Source organism: Mirounga angustirostris, unplaced genomic scaffold (assembly GCF_029215605.1).
Source record: "Mirounga angustirostris isolate CCGP_5_RB_7025 unplaced genomic scaffold, mMirAng1.0.hap1 SCAF_8, whole genome shotgun sequence".
Classification (NCBI taxonomy): Eukaryota; Metazoa; Chordata; class Mammalia; order Carnivora; family Phocidae; genus Mirounga; species Mirounga angustirostris.
In genome coordinates this window covers 136321420-136344774 of record NW_026991716.1, presented here as the reverse complement: position 1 = coordinate 136344774, position 23355 = coordinate 136321420, and the positions used below count along the sequence as shown (strand labels likewise).

At 53.7% G+C, this 23355-nt stretch overlaps 1 protein-coding gene across 8 annotated transcripts in view; it reads right to left on the bottom strand.

Annotated features, from left to right (window-relative positions):
• Positions 1-23355, bottom strand: part of SYNJ2 (synaptojanin 2) — a 99524-nt gene that overhangs the window by 58757 nt on the left and 17412 nt on the right. For 6 of the 8 annotated variants that reach the window (XM_064598292.1, XM_045865811.3, XM_045865813.3 and 3 more), the window contains 3 exons: positions 14230-14316; positions 4707-4977; positions 475-700 (listed from right to left, as the gene is read on the bottom strand). In XM_064598292.1, the coding sequence (XP_064454362.1) occupies positions 475-700; positions 4707-4977; positions 14230-14316 (584 nt within the window). Of the gene's footprint in view, positions 1-474; positions 701-4059; positions 4236-4706; positions 4978-14229; positions 14317-23355 lie in introns of those variants that run through there. The other 2 variants (XM_064598291.1, XM_064598293.1) reach the window with 2 other exon arrangements.

The window sequence follows — 23355 nt, the reverse complement described above, 5'->3', positions numbered from 1 at the left end:
TGGAAGCTGAAAGCAAGTGCCGCTGAACACGCAGATTTCGCAACTCCCAGGTGCTAAGACACGCTCCGGTTGATTTAGAATAAAAAATGGTTTCTCCTCTCATCCTTGCTTTACTGATCTACTTTTTGTCTTAAGATTTGCCAACCCTGCTGGTTCATCCATCGCCTGCCCTCTGAAATAACTATCACCCTTTATGACCATAGCAAAAATTCCTGCTTCCTTTTAGCTGAAAGTACCTCGGGGAAGCAGTATTACCCCAGCAAAAGTGTATCAGGAAAGACAGCCCAGGCCAACTGGAAGCCACATCTGCAGGCAGAGCCCCAATGACTCTGTTCTCTCATCAGAGGGAGAAGCCACGATCACCAGAAACGACCTCCAATATGCCTGGACCTCTTCTGCCCCAAATGGAAACGCACGTGCACGGCCGGGTCCCCTCCGAACCACCGGGCGCCACCGACCGGCCCTGGAACTGACCTGCTCAGTCTCCACGAAGTTGGATACGTGGCCATCGTCGTTCACGCCGCGGGTGTGGAAGCGAGCGCCGGCGCGCTCGCAGCTGATGCGGGAGATGAGGCAGGCCTTGGCCTGCTTGTGCGAGGCGTACACCGTGCGGATGGACACCACACCGCAGATGACCTTCAGCAGCCAGTCGCAGCAGCTCACCTGGTGCTGCCTCAGGGGCACGTGCAGCAGCTGGTTCCTGCAAAACAGAGCCCCACAGCGGCTCGGGTCACAGCGCATCCTCCAGGTACCACTGTGCCCAAGCGAGTGGGGAGGGGCAGGTGCACGGCGGGGGAGGCACCCGCAGTGGCCTCGGTGCTGGGGATCCGGGGCCGGGAGGTTCACATGCTTCTGTGATGCCCCCCACACCCCAGCCCTGCGCTCCAAGCAGCAGGGCAGTGGAGGCTGCGCAGTATCAACCGAGGCAACCTTCCCAAAACCACTGCGGGCATCAGTATCAGCGAATGAAAAGCCCGGCGGGGAGTGTGAGCCAACCACCACCTTCCAGCAAACATGGGAGGAGCCTCCCTTTAAACCCCCCGCCTCCACATTTTTAAATCAGAAATCCCATCAGTAAAAAATTTAATCATAGGTTTTGTAATTAAATAATAAATGATAAAAATAATCATTAAATATATGCGTGCTTATTTAAATGACATACATATCCCATGAGAGCACTAGGAAGCAATCCAAAATAAAGAAAAAAAGATGAGACAAGGGGCACCTGGGTGGTTCAGTCAGTTAAGTGTCTGCCTTTGGCTCAGGTCGGATCCCAGGGTCCTGGGATTGAGCCTGCGCTGGGCTCCCTGCTCAGTGGGGAGTCTGCTTCTCCCTCTGCCTCCCTTCCCCCCTGCTTGTACTCTCTCTCAAATAAATAAAATATTTTTTATAAAAAGGATGAGACTAAAATAAGAGCAGTGAAAGTTCCAGTATTTCGTCCCCATATCTGGTGGATTGTTCTGGGGCTCTGGGGACCCCTGGTGTCCATGATGATAAGGATAGGGATAAAAGCACATTTATCAAATGCACCGAGCACCACTCTTAAGTGCTTTGGGATGGATTAACTCACTTCATCCTCCAAAGGTCCTACGTGAAAGGTATTATCATTCAGCCCATCTTACAGATAAAGAAACCGAGGCACAGGGAAGTGAAGGACTTGCCCAAGGTCTGGGAGCCAGTAAGCGGCAGCGAGGAGCTGGGAGCCTGCGCTCTTTACTGGCCCCGCCAGCCCCAGGCCTACCTCCTCTCTCACTGAAGGCCCCACAAGTACCAGCCGCACCTGCGCTCGCCACCACCTCCCCTTGCTCGCTCTGCTTCCCCAACACCCACCAGACCTTACTCGGCCCCAGCCGCCACTCTGAGAAGGAGGCGTCGGAGGGGTGCCCGGACCCCTGACACTGCAGGCCGAGCTCCATTCGGGGTGCTCAGGGGACCCGCACAGCACCTTCCGGGGCCTCTCGGACACTCCCAGGGAGGCAGGAACCTTCCCAGAAGGCTCTCTCCCACAGGGTATTAAGCAAATCTAGATCACAATGCCCTATTTGTTTAAAAAAGGCAGCACTGTTCCTGCCCTAGAGCCTTCCTCAGAGATAGCAGCCTTCTCTCATTTCTTCAGAAGTACCCTGTGAGCCCTGATGTCTCAGGTGGCTTCTCCAAGCAGCAAGGCTCCCAAGGTCTCAGACCAGCCTCCCCGACTGACGCTGAGGAACCCCACCCCTCAGGGAGCGGCCACGTGGGGCCCCCTTCTGAGCCTTCCTAGCCACTGTGCCTGTCCGCCTGAAAAATGATGATCACAGGGCACTCCTTTACAAAAACGCGTTTTCCTCTTCTGAATCACTCTCCAAAATTCAGATGATGAACCAGCTTTAGTAACAAATTAAATCTGCATATGGCATCAAGGCAAAGCCTCCGGAATATTCCAGTCTCCCAGCCACACAGCTATGGCTGCCATCAGTCACCAGGGGTCAGGCAAAGGAGCCTGTTGCCAAACAGTCGACTCTGAATCCGTTTGTAGCCACACTGATCTGGCGCGCTATATGAGGACAGCTCTTCTCCTCAGAGGAAGGGACCCAGATCTATAAAGGAAAACTACTGTGAGTTTCCTCCCAGGCTCGCATTCCACTGGGAAGCACTTCTCGGTGGGGTCCATCAGCAGCCCGGAAAAACAACCTCACACCGCCCTACACCCCGCCCCCCATTCACCACCCACGTTCCGTATTGGCCCCATCTGACTCCAGATGTGGGTCCAGACCTGGAACACGGCACCCCCGAATGGTGGCTTTAGCAACCAAGCCCGTGACTGCTCAGTCGGGGCTGACTCAGTTGTGGTCAGTTCCGTGGGCGCCGCCCAAACACCACACCCAGTGGCCTGGCACCCTCCAGACTGCCGCTTCCTCTCAGCTCAAGATACAGTCTGGCGTCCACCTGGGGCTTGCCCCTTCCCCAGCCCCCCTCAGCCTCCACCTCGTGATCTGCACCCTTCCTGCTGTTCTCTGGGGGCCCCAGGTCTCCAGCCCCACAGCTCGCAGAAGAAAGCCTGACAAAAGCAGTCACAAAGGCCACCCGGTTCCCCAGGCATCCCCTACCGTCCTAAGATGTTGCCAAAGAATGTCATGGCCTCTGAGACCTCTCCTTGCCCACCGGTCCCTGTTGGAAGTGGCTCCGTGGCCTTAGCACAGATAGCGCTCAGAATCCACAGCCCTTGCCTCCCTAACTTCAGCAGACTTCAGGGGCACCAGCTCGTCCCTGCACAATGGACTTAGTGATTCACAGAAACACCATCCCCTGGACCTGTTTCTCAGAGAGGGGTCCTCAAACCCCAGGACAGGAGGCACCGTGGTCACCTGGCTGGAAATGCTGAGTGTCCGCCCCCCCCACCCCCCGCCCAAACTGGCTGAGTCAGAATCGGCATTTGAACAAGATCAGCAGGAGAGTCACAGGTATTTTCAAGTTTGAGCACATTACTGCCCCAAGAACTCAACAAAACCAGAGGGTCCAAGAGGGCCTGGGGGTAGGGAATGCCGAGGCGCATGGCAGGATATGGTGAAGGCTCTTTCTCCAAACAGAAGTCGGGCCAGGGGTGGGGGCCCGAAGCACCAAGGAAAAAAACATTTTTGCAGTGAAGGAGACCTACGAGTTTCTGGGTTTGGGCACATGGAGGGAGGGAGGCAGGCATAAATAAAGGATCTAAATAAGCCTCACCAACTCTGTCTTAGGGCTGGAAAACGGTTCCAAAGGGCCAGCACTGGAATTCTAAGAACATTCAGTATATGAGGCAAATTGGAGCAATTTCTATGGCACGATTTTCATCATGTCGGCTTGATTCACTTCTTACACGTCTCCTGGCAAATCTGAAGGCCACAGCAGTTGACAACCCAGGCCTGGCACCCGTCAATGTAAGTCACTGCACCACCCCTCCCCAACAGGATTTGCCAGGGTCATGACCCCCAGCGTCCAGAAAGAGCTGTGGATAATTTACATATTTATACAGTCATCCACACCTAGCTGTGTCCATGAAGGAGCACCCAAATAACCCTCAACATACAGAAATCCAGGCACCTTGGTCTGGGCTTCAGGATATGTCTTATCACATGATTACACGTCATCTTGGCAGGCTGACTCAGTTTCCCCATTGTCGGAGGAGCTGGTTTGGCTTGGTGATTAACAGTACAGGATCTGGAGCCAGAATGCCTGGGTTCGAATTCCCTCACTTGTTCAAGCCTCAGTCTCCTTATCTGTAAAATGGGCATAACAAACAGACCCTACCTCATAGGTTACTATGAGGATTCTGAGTTATTACCAGCAGGGAACTTATTAGAACATGAGCACCGTATATAAGCAGTAGTAAATGTGCGTGCACCAGAGGGTAACCAGGATCGCTGAGAGGACCACAGGAGCATTGAGCACAGCCCAGCACTTAGGAAGACCCGGTAGATGTTGGCTCTTATGCTCTTTACTTATGGAGAGTTTCTTTTCTAAATCTACATTAGACCACTCTGAACACCTTCTCTGAGCCCAGAGAGGGGATGGGGGGTTAGCTTTCTTCTCACTGTGTTGAGAGCAACTGGGCTCTCAGAGGTACCCCAGGATGATGTAAAGCAGAGAACAAGGACACAGGTGCCAATCAGAGCCCGCCCTCCATGTGACCCAAGGGGGACGGGGATGGGGGGGCGGCAGGGTGGTAGGAGATGACCCAGGGCCCTCACCAAAAGAAGGAGCTCCCCCACTCGTAGCTGTCATGGCCCTGCTTCTGCGCCCGGACGGTGAGGTCGAAGCTGGACCCATCACTGGGCCACGAGAAGTAGAAGACCCCCGAGTTGAGGATCTTCCTCAAGGCTGTGAGGCGGTCCTCCTCCTTGGCCTCCTCCTGTAGAGGGTAAAAGTCGGTGGCGGTGATTTTGTAGATTTCAGCCTCTGGAATTCTGCCCACGGATGTGCAGCCTGTCACCAAAACCAGGAAGCTCAGGGAAGCGCCACCTGGAAGGGAAACAGACAAGGGGGCTTAGCACCACACTGAGCCGGTGCAGCCCAGAGCCGAGCAGGGGACAAGCTCCCACAATGCCACTGCAACCACGCAGCTGTGTTTGCTCCCTTGCAGCCCCAGGGATCTGTCACCGGAGCCGGAAGCCCAGTGCCTGGTTCTCCGAGGGTGGCCTCTGATCAGCAGCGGCATCACCACCTGGGAGCCCACTGGAACTGCGAATTCTTGGTCCCATCCAGACCGCGGGGCCAGGGGCCAGCCACCTGAGCTGTAACAAGCAGCCAGGCCATCCTGCTGCCCACCAGCCTGAGGGTCACTGGCCTGGAGCCTTCCTGGCCCTACAGCCTCTTCCGCTCTCTGCCACCCAAAGCCTTGCAAATCCGCCCTCTCCACGAAGCCTCAGGCACCACCTGGCTCAGGGCCCCCCAGTGGGGTCAGTCCTCCAAGCTCAGCCACCGGAGTAGCCTCTTGAAGTGGCCTGCTGGAAGACCTCCCTCTCTGCTTAAATCCTTCCACAGCTCCCACCTCCCCCAGGACTGGAAGGGGAACTCCTCCCAGGCCGACCACCCCCATCCCTCCCCACCTACGGACACCCATGGTCCAGCAGCTCTCAAGGGCTGTCCTCTGTGGCTCCTCAAATACGCCATATGCCCTCACACCCCTGGGCTTTTGCCCAAGATGTTGTCTCTGCCCAGGACGCCCCACCACCATCTGTCCAGCAAGGCCTTCCCCACTCACCTTCCCTGCCTCCACCCTCTAGAAGAGCCACGAGCCTTCCCAGTGTTCATCAGGGCCACCCTAGCTCAGTCCCTCCTTTCCAGGAGAACTCCTCTCGGGGAGCCTGCCCTGCTCTCCCAAGACATTGCTATGTGCCCCTCCTACAGGCCAACGGCATCCCTGTTAGCCCTCATACACGCAGAGCTAACAACCTCGTTCCCATCTGGGTCCCCCAGTAGACTGGGGGTTTCTTAGGGGCAGGACTTTGCTTCATTGTTCCATCCCAGCACTGCACATGGCAGATGTTGGAGGAATACTTCCTACCTGAGCCCCCCACTCCCCACGAAATGATTACCCCTACCACTGCCCACCTGGTTGCCAGAACGAGGCAACCCCTCCGGGGACCCCACCACACCGTCCGTGGCTGCCTTCTCTTCCGCACCCCCCACTGCACAGGTACTGACAAGCACATGCTGTGGGAGTCAGGGGTGCATGGCAAGGCTCTGCTCTGGGGACAGCAGGGACAGTGCCCCTGCTCTGTTTCAGGAGACGGCCCGAGAGATCACTGGGGGGACCAACTGGCCTTCAGGGGCTGGCGTGGTTCTGGTCCAGAGGATATTCTTCCCACCCTGCTGAGCTTTAAAGGACCTGCTCCCAGCAAGATCCATTCCCAATGGTCAGAGGTCATTATCTGGAGTCATGGTGGCCAACATTTTAGACACTCTGATAAAAGACCCTTAAGTCCCAGTGCTCATTGTGTCCCCCCCACTCCCTCCTCACACTTGATAAGAAGAAGGGTGCTGCTCGGGGCCAGGACACATCTGGGTTTTTCTTAAAGATGGCTTCATCCAATAACTAGGTCACTAATCCTACCAATCCTGTTAGGGGGGGGTGTGGAACCAACGAGGCGACCATATTGGCTCATATCCCACCTCCCCAGGCAGATTATCAGGAAACTACTTTAAAGCAACTACTTTAAAGAATAAGGCAGTTATGCTGTGGACAGTGATCGCTGTCGGGGGGCTGAGTTTCTTAAGCAGGATAAGTGTCATTTCTGGAAGACAGGTGGGGTTTGTGTGGGCTTGATGTCCCTGAATTATAGCTTCACAAACACAAACATTCCCATAGCCTGTGCTCGAACCAATGCCCAGGCATCCCCTCTGCCTCTGTTGATGTGCTCAGAGCAGGGAAAGCGGAGTTCAAGAACAACCAGAGGCATGGCCAGGGGACAGCCCCTGCGGGCTAGGCTGCGAGCCCCAGAGGGGATTCTGTAGAGAGTGGGGTCAAGGTGAAGCGTGGAAAACTAAGTCTCTCCACCCAAGTTGTGGAGTGGATTTCGAGCAGCACTTCCTCAACAGCCCCTGCGTGGGGGAACCGAGTCCCTGGCAAGAGTCCCGGGTGGCTCTGAAGACAGCAGGCATTTCCTGTGCAGGGCAGTGGCCAGGGGGAGGCTCGGGAGGGGCAGCTGCAGCAGGCATGAAAACGCTCTTAAAATAAATGAGAATTGGAGCTCCTGAGTCCTGGGATGAGGGGCTCAGGGGAAGGCACAGGTAAATTTTTAAAAATCCACCATAGGAGCGCACTGGAAACAAGCACTTTGATGACAACGGACTCTCAGGTCCTGGTGTTTCCCGGGCACCAGACACCATTCCGTGACCTTCCTCTCAACAAGCCCATGGGCGGGGAGGAGGTACCACTCTTAGCCCCATTTCACAGAGAGGCAGATGGAGGCACAGAGCGGTTAAGAAGCCTGCCCAAGGTGACCCAGCGGGGGAGCTGGGATTTGAACCCACTTTCGGGCTCTACCGCCTGGGAAGTTACTCAGACCAAGTCTGCTTCCAGAGCCGGCACTCTACCTGGATCCTCGCTGAAGGATGGCCCACATGCCTGACGAGGCTGCCATTTCACACGCGAGGGACTGTCCCCTGGGGGAGCTGAATCATCTGCCCAAGTGCACGGCTAGTCTGTGTTGGACCCACAGTGCAAAGGTGGTGGGTCTCACGTCCCCGGCTCCCTCGGGCCCCCAGGTCTGGCGGTCTCCAGTCCCACCGGCTTACTGTCTCACTAGGCGTGTGGCTGACTAACGTACCATTTGCTCATCTGACACCACACATTTTCATCATTAGTTCAAACGGTTATGAATAATATATTTTCCAGCATATGCTAAATATTGATGTGTAAAAATAAAACTGTTGTGGGCCTCTTTACCAGGATCCAGTAGAATCTAGACTCTGGTTTGATCAAGGAATGCATGAATAAGTTCTTCTTGAACAGATGGGATTTTCCTCGTATTTCCATTCCACGTCCCCCCAGAATTTCATCCTAATGTCACATATTTTGTGCTTCTGTGTCTCTTGATCCTACTGTGCAGCAGTTTGATCCTAACGCTCGAAGTGTTTAAAAGACCTGAGTTATCATTGCAATGATTTTTAGTACAAAATTGGTCAAACACTATAAACACAATGCTTTGCTAAACATGATTTAACATAAAAAATATAAAGATTTATTGGGAAGGTGGATGGGACCTCTGGTTCCTATATCCACAGATAAATATTATTTATTAACGGAATGAAACTAGATCCTGTACCAAGTCTAGTTCTGTTTTTCATTTTTACAGATGTGAACACTAAGAAACCTTGTTCACATTCATAGATCGATGGGCTTCATTATAGAAACGCTGCCCAATCACTCTTCAACGTCCTTCTGAGTTACCTGTTAAAAAAAAAAAAATCACAAAATCTATCCATCAAATTACTATTAATGCCGTCAGCTGATGGCCCACTGACGTTCTCCTCCAGTTTTGTCAAAAGCCAACCGCTGGCTGTCCCCTGACTTGTTAAACTGAATGTCACCCAGGCACTGAGGTGACATGCAGCCTCACCAGAGCCAACAACAATAGGCGGAACCGGCCCTCTGTTTGGCATCTGTAGGTATCTGCCACCCAGAGCCACACACCATGAGTGGGGTCAAGGAGTGACCCATTCTGGAGGCAGAAGAAGGTCAGGTGGAAGGGGATGGAGGAGAATGAGAAACCGGCCCCCTCATCACAGGGACATTCTTAGGCAAACAAAGGAGGTGAGGACCTAGGAACAGTTCTCCTCAGAACTGACCAAGTCCGTGTACCGTGGACAGTCTCTGTGACCTCAGAGGAACTGTGTCAGGCCACGGCCTCTCTGGGAGGAGGACCCGGCCCTCCGCAGCCTGGCGCGTGGCTTCCTGTCACTCCAGTCCTGGCATGATTCCCCCTCCTCAATCTTGTCTAGCAACCTTGGATGCACTCCATGTACTACAGGTTTTAAGGAAAGCGTCCTGATTCAAGCCCAGCACCAGACTGTGGGGTGGGGGTGGGAGGTCACTGCCCCCTGGCCTACCTGTCAGAAGGTGTCTCTAGGGGCTAATAGTGGGGCTGAGGGGACTCACCTGCCCCAGGTGTGAAGGATGTCCCTTCGGGTGCTCACCTTGCACACAAGACCTAGGCTTTGTTTTTAGTAAGGCAGGATCAGTTTCCTCCCAGACAAGAATACCAGGCCTGGGGTGGGGGGAATGGGGGGGGTGGGGTCTCAGAAGTCATTAGTCAAGGCTGAGTCCAGGGGCTTAAAACCAGGAAGGATCTTCTAGCACGGGAAAGACAAAACTCAAACTTGCTTTGGCCTCAGCAGCTGAGACTCTGGCCTCTGCACGTCTCTATCGGCTGTGGGGCCTCTGGCCAGTCTCCTATCCTTTCTGGGCCTCAGAGAACAATGCTCCAGACAGCCTCTGGGTCCCTTCCAGCTCGGAGGAACTCTGGTTCCAGGGCTCTGGCCAAAGCAAGAGCACGCCTGGGTCAGAGGTTGCTGGCCGCATTAGGGGAGGTGACAGGGAGGACAAGCAACAGGTCACAGGCCCAAAGACACACCAGAGCAGGAAGGGATCACACACACACACATCCAGAGTGCGGACCAGTCCCGCAGCCTGAGCAGGCAGGGTGGGGAAATGGGAGGCGACCACCCCAATATGTATTGTTTAGTGGGGCCGGGGTTTCAGTCTGGGAAGATAAAAAGAGTTCTAGAGACAGACGGTGGGGATGGTTGTACAACAACGTAAATGTCCTTAATGCTACGAAACTGTCCACTTTAAATTGGTTACAGGGGTAAGTTTTTAGGTTCTACACACACACACACACACACACACACACACACACACAAACTCGGAGACCTCAATGTCGATTTAGAAATTCTCTCCCTCGAGAGGATTGCCTTCAAAACCCAACTCCGAGGCCCAGCTGCCCCCAAGCCCCTGAGCCCTGCAGCAACGGGGTCCGTGTCTTGTCGCGCTGTGGCCGCTTGTCATCTGGCTGGAAAGGGCTGGCGCTAGGAGCACCTTGAGTCATGCGCAGACACAACGTTTGTGCGGGGACAATGCTGGGCGTGTTCTGGCTGCCGGGCCTCCTGCTTCCCCTGCGTTGGCACTTCTCTGTTGGCTCAGCCTTAGAGTTCGCCCCCTGGCCAGGTTCGTGCCAATCTCAACGCTGGGCTGCCTATAGACCCCCTTATCGATCCTGCCTTACAGGACACTCATACTTTAAAGCTGTAGACACAGGACTCAGGAGCTCTAGGCTAGCCCACCCCTGGAGTGGAGGCGCCCCAAGGCTCCCCCCATACCAGCCAGCTCAGGGTTCTAAATACCCTGCACCCACATGGCGCAGTTTCAAGGATCTCTTTCGCCTTCCCTTTCTAGAACGTGAAAGCGGCGGCTTACACAGGCTCATGGGAGCCAGCTGTGCCCATCTGTCCCCAACTCCGAGCCGTAGCCTGAAATCCGCCAGGGGTGGGTTAGCTACACCATGGAAACCGGCAGATGCTTCCTATCAGGGCTTTGTTGCCCCCAGAGAGCTGGATGTCCAATATTTACCAGCACAGCACTGGAGGTAGGTCGTAAATGACCCTAAGACTGATGAAGGCCACGTCATTTCAAGACTTTCTAGAGAACACTGCATACCCCGAATCTCAAGACTAAAGACGATCACATTTCTCTCTCCAGAGACTTTTCATTTTGTAGTGACTGCCCAGCAGTGAGCCCTCCGCTAGCCTCTGCAGATTAACCACCCACCAGGACTCAGTGCCCTGACCCCTACCCCACACCTCCTTCACCCAGAGGGACCCCTCTGTAGGCCAGCCCCCTCCCCCTCGGTACCCACGTTCAGACCGGGTTTTTTCTCCCCTATAAATCTCTTAGGAATTATGTAATATAGAGATGAGACAGTTCTCCTGGTTTTGCAGGTGGGAATACAGCCCTAGAGAGATTAATAAATACAGAAAGTGAGTCTGTTGTGAGGCTAGAACTAGAATCTAGGAGGGCTGTCCTGTACAGCTTCAAAGGCTGTGCACTACACAACTCCAGAAGGAGGGCCGTCCTGTACAGCTTCACAGGCTGTGCACTACACAACTCCAGAAGGAGGGCCGTCCGGTACAGCTTCACAGGCTGTGCACTACACAACTCCAGAAGGAGGGCCGTCCGGTACAGCTTCACAGGCTGTGCACTACACAACTCCAGCAGACACGATTCATTACAGACCTCACTGTATCCAACCCTTGAGGCTATGAAATAGGAAGGCCGTGAGAGCTTAGGTTAAAAGGGAGTTAAATCCCTGTTATTGTTGGGATAAATTCTTTCGACTGCTATACTCTCACTTTCTATGCTTTGTATCATGTGTGCATCCGGAAGCCCGACTGCCCGGCTAATTGTGGGGGCTCCACCCCCTTCCTGCTGGCATTTCAGGGAGGAAGGAGGGACTTACGGTGTTTATGAAAACCTAGGAACATGAGATAAAGCTTTTATGCAATTTTTGGGCACGTTTCTTAATTTCTAACATGAAAAAGCTATCTTCACTTAGGTAGATTGAAATTCAACAACTTGCCCCATGTTACAAGCCTGAGGGGAAGTCTCTTTCTTTGTACAGAGACCCTCAGCCTAACAAAGTCAAGAGGGAGGCCCATCCCCAACTGGTTTTTCACTCTGCACTGCCCAAACACCCTCAACAGCTGAGGAGAAAACACGATAGCTCTGGGCCGGGAACTTGCAGCAGGAAAAGAAAATCAAGTTAAAGCCACGTACTCCTTCATGTAACCAAAGGGGATTTAAAAAACTGGATGATAAGGCCCAACCCTTCCATCCATCCTTCATATACCCTAGGACTCTTTCAGGAATGTGTTGAAAACAGACCAAAGAATCCTGACATTCCAAAACCCAGAAGTCATCCTCACCCCGTCAGAGAGAGTTATGGCAGCCCCCCCCGGAGGGCGACTCTGGCAGGCGGGGCTGGGGGTACTCAGAGGAAGGGAGAAATAGGGGCTGGGGACCTGACAGCCCTCCATGCCAGGGCCATGCCTGCTTGCTTGCAGCCCCCAGAGGCTGTGCGAGCTCACTCCTGGGGGAGGGGTGGGTGGGTGGCACTGGCTGCAGGAAGGGAGCCCGGCCTTGCCCCCGGGGTGGGGGGAGGGGGACAGCTCCCCAGCAGGTGGTCACCTCTCCACATCCTGCCCCGGGTGATTCCATGGAAGCTTGCCCTGACCTTGGGCCAGATGCCCCACAGCCACCTGGGCCCACTCTGACAATATTTCTCAGGGTTAAAGTCAGAAGTGTAGCTAGGATTCAGGCTGGGGAGCTGTTAAGAGCAACTCCCTGTAGCCAATCTCAGATCACAGTCCAGGAAAAAGACACTTTCCTCTGGGATGATGGAAAGGTACTGCTCTTCCTGTCCTTGGAAGCTCAACCTTTTCTGTCCCCTTTCAAGACAGAACAGCCCAGTGGTTGACAACAACCCCAGGTCACCCCCTTGAGAACTGCCTGAACTTGGCCAAGCTGCGGCCCTGCGCTAAATCCAGATCTCAGTCAGGTGCAAAACAGATCACTGATTCATGTAGCAGAAAACCATTGCCGGTTATAACTGTAAGATGTCAACAACGGTAACACATCCTAAGAGCCAAGACACTACACTGTAAAAAAAACGTCACAGAACAGACAAAATACAGCACTTAAGTTTTCTGAGCTTCTCTGCCTGTGTGGGGAAAGCAGGACAGGAACAGGCACCCACCTCTCGTGGTGGGAGAACCGAGTTACCCTGTTAAAACAGTGCCTGGCACAGAGTACGCACTGTGGAAGGTTAGCTGGCTTCCTCACATCACCGTCGTGGAGGCAAGGGCCACAGGAAAGTTCTGTAACCTCGTTAAAATCACTGTGGGGAAAAGTCCCGCAGAAAACCATGTGGGCAGCACATTTTCAGGGAAAAAGCAAGTGCACGGAGGCTGCTCAGTCTGGGTTTGAATCCTAGATACTCTTCTTCCCGGAGGCAGTAACTTTACCCCTCTGAGCCTCTTCCCGTTACTAGGAGCAGTGGGAAAGACACAGTATCATATTGGGTTATTTTTAGGATTAAATAAGTTACTGCATATCTAGCCCCGGGCACAAAACAGACATTGAATGCATGCACGTTGTCATGTGGCTACTGAGTGCTTTTCCCACACACTGTTAGAAAATAATCAGTGGCATCAGAGTTCAGGAGACCCCATCCCCTGAAAGAAAAGACCCAGAAAAGTAGTCACAAACAACAGTGCCACTCTGTCGGCTAAAAAAATCCTCGGTCTGGGGACACAGCTGCTGTGGGACACGTGCGGCCCTAGCATGCTCGGCTCGGGGAAAAGCCGTGCGCCCGAATCTGGTCCAGTCCCAGCCATTCTCATTCTGGGGAGCAGGACTGAGAAGGAGGGATGTCACCTGTGCTCTGGCCCGGGCCCTAAACGTCCCTGAAGACACTGGGTCCAGCCAACATAAATGTGGTGGCTGAAAGAGGAGGAAGGAAAGGGTGGCCAGACCCTGAAGGGAGGTCCAGGGGCACAGAGGTGGCAACACAGGGTCCCCACTGGAAAGGCTGCGACCCCCAAGAGCAGCCCAGCTGACAGCTCAGCCCCGAAGGTCTCATAGGAGCAAGGATGCCTGCTTGTTCCTGTGAGTTCTCAGCCTTTTCAAAGTCAGACCACATGGCCCATTTTTCAAATGCCCCCCCACCCCCCGATGATCGATGGCAGGTGCCTGGGGGCTCTCCTTGCCAACATGCACGCCCAGTCCCGGCTATTCTCCAAGCCACCCCTGTGAGTCCGGGGGCTTCTGACCTCCCGCATCCACCCCTTCTACAGTACAGATCCCTTGTAAACGATAAACAGCCCCCTGGGGGGACCCCCCCGCACACGCGTGCACACACACACACACACACACCCGACTTTGGAAGAACTCAGGTCCTGGAGGGCAAACAAGGAAGGTGAGCTTCCTTCTGCCGCCAGCACGGACAGGTGAGAATCAGGCTGCGTTCACCTTGACCTCCTCCCCAGCACAGAGGAGCGGGCTCAGCAAAATAAAGAGACATTTTAGAAGATCCTAACAGCTAAAATAAAATGCCTAAATCCGGCAGTCTTTCCAAACGAATGCAGGAGAGGCTCTGGCCCCAGAAGTCTAGCAGCAGACGTTCTGACAGTTGATCTGTCTGAACGGGTACTTACCAGATCTTACCCTGAGCTCCCCCAAGCAGCCATAAGCGTCCGTGAGCTTTCCATACTGGCCTTTAATGACCTCCTTCTCTTCCGGAGCTGGGAGAGAAACACATCACAGACAACATCAGCCTGGGTCTCCTGTTGGAGTTCATTCACTGCACCTTCCCATCTGGCTCCCTACCCACTCAAAAAAGAAAACGCAGAGACAATAGCTCAGCCTCAAGTAATGTGTGTGGAGGCTTTAAGACTAGCGAATCACCGAGCTGCAGAGATTTAGACCTTCCCACAAAAAGCTTGCTCTCTGGAAGCGCCCACAGCTCCCTGGGGGCTGGGGAGGGTGAGGGAGAGGAGGTGCTGAGGTTCGAGCCTGGAGCAGGTGCCTCAGGCCCAGCCCTGGCTGCAGGCTCAGAAGCAGGAGTGAGTCATCGTTACCCAGTGGGGAGGACCTTCCTTCCTAAATATTGTTCACCGGAGGCTCATCCTGCAAGTGCCCACCTGCCCGCAGGGACCTGCTAACTATCGTAGAGGGGAGGCTGTGCAGAAGGCCCCCGTGTCCCGGGTACCCCGGGCCTGGGCCCGAGGCATCCCCCGCCACCGCCAGCAAGCTACAGGAGCAGAGCCCCCAGGGTCTTCAGCAGTTACCACCAGGGCCCCGGACGAGACACAGCCTTGGCAGAAAGCAAGAGAAGAAAGCTGACCTGACAGAGGGAAGGACCCTTTGGAGCTGGGAGCCCTTGCCCTTCAAGGACACCAGAGACCATCTGGCACGGACGGTGGCAGGCCCTTGGACCCTTCCTCTGAAGAATGTTTCTATGTGCAGAGAACGAAATAGGAACCCGGATGAACCCTCAAAGGAGGGCCTGGCAGACAGCATTAGGGAGATTCACTAGGAGAGCAGTCACCCTGCCTCTGATTTACTGTGACAGATGGGCTCTTAATCTGCGGCGACAGAGGAAGGCCCAGCAGACACTGCAGCTTCCCGGGGGAGCGTCTGGGGGGATCCGTACAACCTACAACTGTGTGCAAATTTTTGGCTGTATTTTTTTATGAAGCTGGGAGCCACTGTTTTTGTCAGAATGGCAAAGGAGTTGGTACCCTGAAGAGGTTAAGAACCAGTTTACTAAGTCACATTTCCCCCCGGTCCTCACAGGAATTGTTCTGATTGATTAGGGTGCTGGGGGGGGCAAGGGGGCATAGTAACCTAAAGCTAACTATGAGAAGGACTGGGGGGGGGCCGTCCCACCCACTCCCTCCGCCAGTTCAGAGAAGGGGCAGTCGCGCGTCATTCACTCATCCCCCTGCTGCAGCTATGGTAATAAAGGACCAGACCACTGGCTCAAAACAACACGCATCCGTGAGCTGACAACTGTGCAGGTCAGAAGTCTCCGAAATGGGTTTTTCTGGGTTAAAATCCGTGTCGGCAGGATTGCATTCCTCTGGAAGCTCTAGGAAAGAACCTGTTTCCTGGCATTTCCCAGCATCTCGAGCCCAGCTGCATTCCTGGGCTCCTGACCCCTGCCCGCCCCCTTCATAGCCAGCAATGGCCTCACTCTGGTCTCTGCTCCCACCTTTACTTCTCATTCTCTCCCCCTCTCCTGCTTCCCTCCTCCCTGTTTTTTTTTTTTTCTTTAATTGTATTTATTTATTTGAGAGAAAGAATGAGCGGGGGTAGGGGCAGAAGAAGAGAGAGAGAAGCAAGCAGACTCCCCACTGAGCAGGGAACCCGATGTGGGGCTGGATCCCAGGACCCTGAGATCATGACGTGAGCAGAAGGCAGACACTTAACTGACTGAGCCACCCAGGCGCCCCCCTCTTCCCTCTTTTAAGGGCCCTTGTGAGTACACTGGGCCCACCCAGGTAACCCAGGACAATCTCCCCATCTCAGGCCCCTTAACTTAATCAAATCTGCAAAGTCCCTTTTGCCACGCAAAGTAACAGCCACAGGGACTAAGGACTAGGATGCTGACATCTTAGGGGCCCACAGATGGCTATAACCCATTTCTCGGAGGCCACAGGCCTCCCGCTCCCGGTGAGGGAGGGCGAGGTAGCCTCTCCATTCCCCACATCTGCTCCTGGCCAAGATGAACATCCCCTGCCCAGAGGTGATGGCAAGCCCACTGCGGAGGGCCAGGCATGGTGTCCTGTGCCTACAGAGTCCTCCTGGAAACAGGCCTGCGCCCTGACCTAGGACAGGTCCACCCCGTGAAAGCCTACGCCCGCAGGCCACGGGCATGGCCAGCTCGGTGTCTCCCGCACGCAGGTGCTGCAGGCAGAACCAGGACCCCGGCCCTCCTCTCAGGATACGTGCTGATAAAGCACAAGAACAATTCTGAGCCCAGAATATATATTTCAACCCTTGGAGCTTTACAAAAGCCCTCACACAGAATCCTTAAGCCTGAGGGTCACCCCATTCCAGCAACAAGGAGGGCCTTGTGCGGTCATTTACCTCTGCAAATGCGAGTTTTGCTCGCATTTGCGAGCTCCGACTGCTGGCCGGAGTCAGGTGGTCAGACCCACACTTCAGAGGTGGGAACGTGCCCCCGAGGAGAAGCCCTGGAAACGCAACTGGCTGCTTGCCCGGCTGGGTGACAGGTGACAAGTGCACACATCACAGCCTGTCACCAGGAACACGAAGCCAATACAAGTAACAAAAGGCTCTTCATCCTCTTGTTCAGCAAACAAACGAGCACAACACCCCAGGGCCACCAGGTCCCATTCGAATCTTATAAGCTACTGCCTTCCCAGTGGAAACCCCTTTCTGCCTGCCACGTGGGAGCCCACAGCCACAGCAAGTCGCTACCTTACTGGCCTCAAACCACAACACGGGACCATCTCACGGGGCCTGAGGGCCAGAAGTCTGCAGCAGGTGTCAGCAGGGCCCTGCCCCCTCTGAAGGCTCAGGGGACGATTCTTCCCTGCCTCCTCCTGGCTTCTGGTGGGGGCTGTCAGTTCTCGGTGCCCCCCCCCCCCACATCCCTCCCATCTCCGTCTCCATCTTCCGAGTGTTCGTCTCTGTGGCTTGTCCTCTTCTTAAAAGGACACCAGTAGTATTGGATTTGGGGCCCACCCGACTCCAGCATGATCTCACCTCATCTCATCTCGCCTAACGACATCTGCAAATTCTGACGTATTGCGAATTAGGACTTCAACATACCTTTTTTTGGGGACACGTGGGAACCCATAACACTTGGTCACTTTTTCATGTGCTGAGTAAGTCCTTTTAAAGCCTAGACTTGTCGGCAAGCTATCGGTCCTATAAGCTTATTTTCTCTTTTCAATGCCTTCCTCTCTAACGCTCCTTCTAACCCTCACTGTATAAGAGGAGACGTTCCTCTCCCATAATGCAGCCCCCCCCACCCCCCGACCCCACACTCCCAGAGGCCTGGCCTCTCAGGCAGCCTGTTCCCAAATCACCCGACACCCCTGCTTGCCCCAAACAACTATATTTCCTCAGTTAGGTTTGAAGGAAGAAGAAATCCATTTTGCTCTTCAAAAGGGAGCTCACAGGGGCGCCTGGGTGGCTCAGTCGTTAGGCGTCTGCCTTCAGCTCAGGTCATGATCCCAGGGTCCTGGGATCGAGCCCCTCATCGGGCTCCCTGCTCAGCTGGAAGCCTGCTTCTCCCTCTCCCACTCCCCCTGCTTGTGTTCCCTCTCTCGCTGTGTCTCTCTCTTTAAAAAAATAAATAAATTCTTTAAAAAAACAAAAGGGAGTTCACAGATCGAATGTCTCCAAGCACCAGGCAGGTGACGAATGAATGAAGCTGCTGCAGGGGGCGGCCACGAGTGACCAGAGGACACATACCCCCTCTGACAGGGGCAGATGGCCAGTCCCATGCCAGCCCAGTGTCAGCAAGTCTTCTCCAGTTTTTCGAGAGAAATAGGACACGCCTGATTTTTCAGTGTTGGCAACCAATCCAAATTTATTTTAAGCATCGTGTGGGCTGAACACACACCTCTGCAGACTGCATTTGGCCTGCCCATTTGCAACTTCTGTCCTCCCTTACTTAATGTTTCGAAAATAGCCTATTCCTGTCTTTCACACTTTTGTTGCATTTCCTGTAGATTTTTCCACGTTAGAATGCCTTTGCTTCCGCCCCCATTGGCCACGAATTTCCATCCTTTAAGGAAAGTCCCCTCATTTGCTTCCCACCCTCTTCCTCATCCACCTCGCGCCCCTGGGACGCAGCCATGCGCCCAGCGAACGGCGTGCTGAGAGCCTGCCATGGCTGGCACTGTCCTGGACCCAAACGGACAAAAGCCTATTGCCGCAGAGCTGGCCAAGGCAGGCATTTGGCAGCGGCAAAGAAGGAACGTGTGTCATGAACGGATGCGAGATGACAGTGGAGGCCAACCAGGGAGGGGGTGGGAGCCGGGAAGAGTGGCATGGGCAAGGCGCATGCACAAAGGCGGAGTGGCAGGGCCCACTCGGCGCCAGGTACCGACCGTGCAAGCTTCCTGTCAAGGGGGACAGACAAGCTCAATAAGCACAATACAGACAGTGATAGGACCTGGGGAGAAAAAGCGAGCGGGGAAGGGGGTGTAAAGTGTGTGGTGTGCGGTGTGAGTGTGTGTGAAACTTTACCTACTGTCGTCTAAGAATGCATCACTGCAAGGGTGACTTTCGAACGCAGGCTTGAAGGAAATGACAGGGATGGCTGAGTGACTGGGGGGTGGCACTGTAAGTCCAGGAGATCATGTGTAAAGGTCCTGAGGCAGAAGCATTCCTGACATATCCGAGGACCAGCAAGGAGCTCCATGTCTGACAGAGGAAACAGAGTGGAGGACAGATTGTGGAGAGCTTTGTAGGTCATAGAAAGACCTGGGGTTTCACTCTGAGTGAGATGGAGTCATCGCAGGGTTTTGAGGATCGCTCTGGCTGGTATGTTGAGAACAGATCCTAGAGGGGCAAGCGGAAAAGCAAGGAGACCCCTACAATGATCCAGGCAAGAGATGATGCTAGCTTGGACCAGGGTGGTAGCAGTGAGGTGGTGAGAAATAGTCAAATTCTGGACACACACACACACACACACACGCTTTTTTACTTTGGACACTTCTAAAGAAAAATAAAGTACTGGAACAACCCTATGGGCCCACACTACCACGTCCCCACCAACTCCCCTGCTATCAGCTCTTGCCCAACCCTGTTCACTCATACCCCTCCCACCACTCTCCTCTACCTTCCCTCAGTGGGTCTCATAATGTAGGCCTCAGACAATAGGCATAACCAGCAATAGAAATACAAATGATCGGGTCCATTGCGGCCCTACTGAGTCAGAAACTCTGGCCTTGAGGCACAGAAATCTGTTTTAATGAGTCCTCCAGGTGAAAATCATTGCCCTAGATTATTGTGAGTCAATCCCAACCTTCTTAGCATTTCATCTATAAACACTTTAGAAAGAATCTCTGAAAGTGGGGAGCGTGGGTGGCTCAGTTGGTTAAGCGACTGCCTTCGGCTCAGGTCATGATCCTGGAGTCCCGGGATCGAGTCCCGCATCGGGCTCCCTGCTCAGCAGGGAGTCTGCTTCTCCCTCTGACCCTCCTCCCTCTCATGCTCTCTGTCTCTCATTCTCTCTCTCTCAAATAAATAAAATCTTTAAAAAAAAAAAAAAGAATCTCTGAAAGATAAAGGCTCCTTTTAAAAAATGTAACCACAGGGCGCCTGGGTGGCTCAGTCCGTTAAGCGCCTGCCTTCAGCTCAGGTCAGTCCTGGGATAGAGTCCCACGTCAGGCTCCCTGCTCAGCGGGGAGCCTGCTTGTGTGTCTCTCTGTCTTGCTCTGTTAAATAAATAAATAAATATAAAAATCTTTAAAAAAATATTTAAAATAAAATAAAAATGTAACTACAATACCATTATCACATCTAAAAAAACTTAACCGTAATTCCTTAATATCACCAGTTATCTGCATATATTTTGAAGGTCAAACCAAAAGGATTTGTGGACAGACCTGATGTGGGATATGAGAGAAAGACAGGGTCCAAGGATGAGGCCAAGTCTTCCTCCTGGACAACGGGAAGGCTGGAGCCAGGCCGGGATGGAGCATCAGGAGCTCAGGGCAGACGGACGAGCCGGCTGTGCCCACGGGCGCCCCAGCGCAGACGGCGAGGGCAGAGCTGTGCCGGCCAGAAGTCCAGCCAGAGATACAAATGGGGTCCCCGGCAAACACAAGGTATTTAAAATCTGGAGATTGGAGGGGATCACCTGGGCAGTGAGTGTTGGAAACAGTGCATTCAAAAATCAGGGAGAATGAAAAGAAATGTCCAAAAGGATGTAAGGAAAACCAGAAACGTGTGGTGTCCTGGAGGTGGGAGAAGACAGTGTTTGAAGGAGCAGGAGGGGTCAGCGAGTTCAGATGCTGCTCTACGTTCCGTAAGATGAGGACAAAGTATCTGTCCTTCCAGTTAGGCGCTGGTGCCCAGAAAGGAGCAGTGTCCGTGCAGTTGAGGGGCAAGAAGCTGAATGGAGAGGGAGAAACAGAGACAGTGGGTAGAGACAATTCCTTGAGGAATTCTGTGCGTGTGCATGTCTGTGTGTATGTGTGGGGGGGTATATGTGTGCGCATGTGCGTATATGTGTGCATGTGCATGTGTGCATGTGTCTGTGCATGTGCGTGTATATGTGTATGTCTGTGTGTGTATAGGTATGTGTGCACGTGCATGTATGTCTGTGTATGTGCACGTATGTATGTGTGTGCATGTGCATATGTGTGTGCACGTGCGTGTATATGTAAGTCTGCACGTGCGTGTATATGTGCACGCATGTGTGTATAGGTATGTGTGCACGTGCATGTATGTCTGCGCATGTGCATGTATGTATGTGTGCATGTGCATATATATGTGTGTGCATGTGTGTATGTCTGTGTATGTCTGTGCGTGCATGTATATGTGTATGTGCATGTATATATGTGTGTGCATGTGCATATATGTGTGTGCGCGTGTGTCTGTGCATGTGTGTGTATCTGCGCGTGCATGTATATGTGCGTACATGTGTGTATATAAGTATGTGTGCACGTGCATGTATATGTCTGTGTATGTGCATGCATGCATGTGTGTGTGCGTGTGTCTGTGCATGTGCGTGTATGTGTATGTCTGTGTGTGTATGTGCGTGCATGTGTGTATATAGGTATGTGTGCACATGCATGTATATGTCTGTGTATGTGCATGTATGTATGTGTGTGTGCATGTGCGTATATGTCTGTGTATGTGCATGCATGCATGAATGTTTGTGTATGTGTGTGCATGAGTGTACGTGCATGTGTGTATGTCTGTATGTGTGTGCAGGTGTGTGTGTATATGCATGTGTGTATATGTGTGTACGAGCATGCGTATGTCTGTGCAAGTGTGTACATATGTATGTCTGTACATGCATATGTATATGCCTGTGCATGTGTGTGTACATGTGTGTGCATCTGCACCCACACGCATGTGCTGGTGGAAATGCTCTGGGACAGTAAAAACCGATGTAGTAGAGAGAGGGAGATGCTGGAGCGAGGCCCCGGAGAAGGTCAGTGGAATCCGATGTCTAAGTGGGGGCCACCCTCAAAAACAGTCCATCACGGTTAATAGGAGACAAAGGAGCACACAGCGGCCAGATGTGGGGGGGGGGGGGGCCGCCGCGGCCAGTGTGCAGACGTTCCCTCCCAAATGCTTCAGGGCTTCAGTGTAGCGAGAAGCAAGTCCATCAGCTCAGAGTGAGGAGGAGGAGGAGGAGAAGCTGCAGAGCTTGTGAATAGCCCGTTGGGACAGTCACCGAAGGACCCACCTGGACTTAGGGATCATGAAGTAGCAATGACACCTATCAGCATGGTAGTGGGTCTCTGGAAACTTCCAGCTATGCAGAGGAGGGTTCAGGCGAGGAGGAGAGGCTCTCACCGGTGGTATCACCAATCGAGCAGGACCAAGCACGAGAGGGAGAAGGACCCACGGGGAAAGGCGCAAGGCGGAGCTGGTGGCTATGACCTGTGGATCTGAAGGGGAGGCACAGGGGCCAGCGCGGGACCATGGAAGCGTCAGGGACCACAATCCTAGCAGGGTCATAGATCACTGAACTGGAGAACTAAGGGCTGAGCTGAAAAGGTGGGGTTAGTAGGTGCAGAGTGGGTGTTTGACACAGATAGTGGGGGGACCAGGGCATGGCCGCGGGAGAGAGTGGCTGAGCCAGGGTGGAGGACACACTTCTTGTGGGGGAGGTCAGCAAGGGCTTCAGAAAGGTCACCATGACGACTGAAGGTACCAAGAATGAGGGCAAGCCTCAGCATCGGCGACACTGGCAGAAAACGAGGTAAAATCACCAGGTAATTCCAACACAGGGCAATGGGTGATGGGGTCCCCGATGTGTGTGGGCAAAGGGTTAACAGAGCCTGCAAGAGAACTGACCTCAGGTTAACATTCCAGTCCTGTTTCCCTGGTAACCTGATATAAGTTATCTATGTTACTAGACAGCCTGGCTTATGATTAAAAATAGTCCTGACTGGTAGAAGGCATCTGGGCTACGAGGAACCACAGGTGACCTATAATAACTATGACGGGGCCGTGGGGATACTCTTGGAATGTACGAGCCTGTCCTTTGAGGGGACCCTGGAAGCTCAGCCACCCAACACTGGATCCTGTGGGTGAACCCTGTCCTGGTTCGAGGACATGGCATGCACACCAGGTGAGTGGAATGGGCCTGGGGTCTCCTGAGGGCTGGGTGAACGTTCGGGAGACCGCCCCACACTGCCCTGCCAGCAAGCTGTGGCCCCCGTCCTAAACCCCCAGTGGGAACGTAACAGTCTGGAAGTTCGGATGAGCCGTGGAAGATCTCTGTTAGGCACCATACATTGAGATTCAAGTGCTTTTACGGAGGAGGGAAGGAATGTCTGGAGGTGGCAAAGAGGGGCCTAGGGGACACACATCCCCCCTTCCCCCGGGCCAGTGGGCCAAGGGAATGGAAGGGAAACAGCCGCCACTTAGGCCTGCCAGGGAGAGGGTGGCGTGCCCCAAAGCCAGGCAAACTCGGCCCGCCGTCCCGAGGCTGGGGCCGGTGTTGTAAGGAGTAGGAGTCAGCCCTGTAGCCAGAGCATGCTCTGCTTCTTTTAAAACCCAGGCCACGCAGGCCATCTCCTGGTCCGCACACAGCCAGTCCAGATCAATAATCA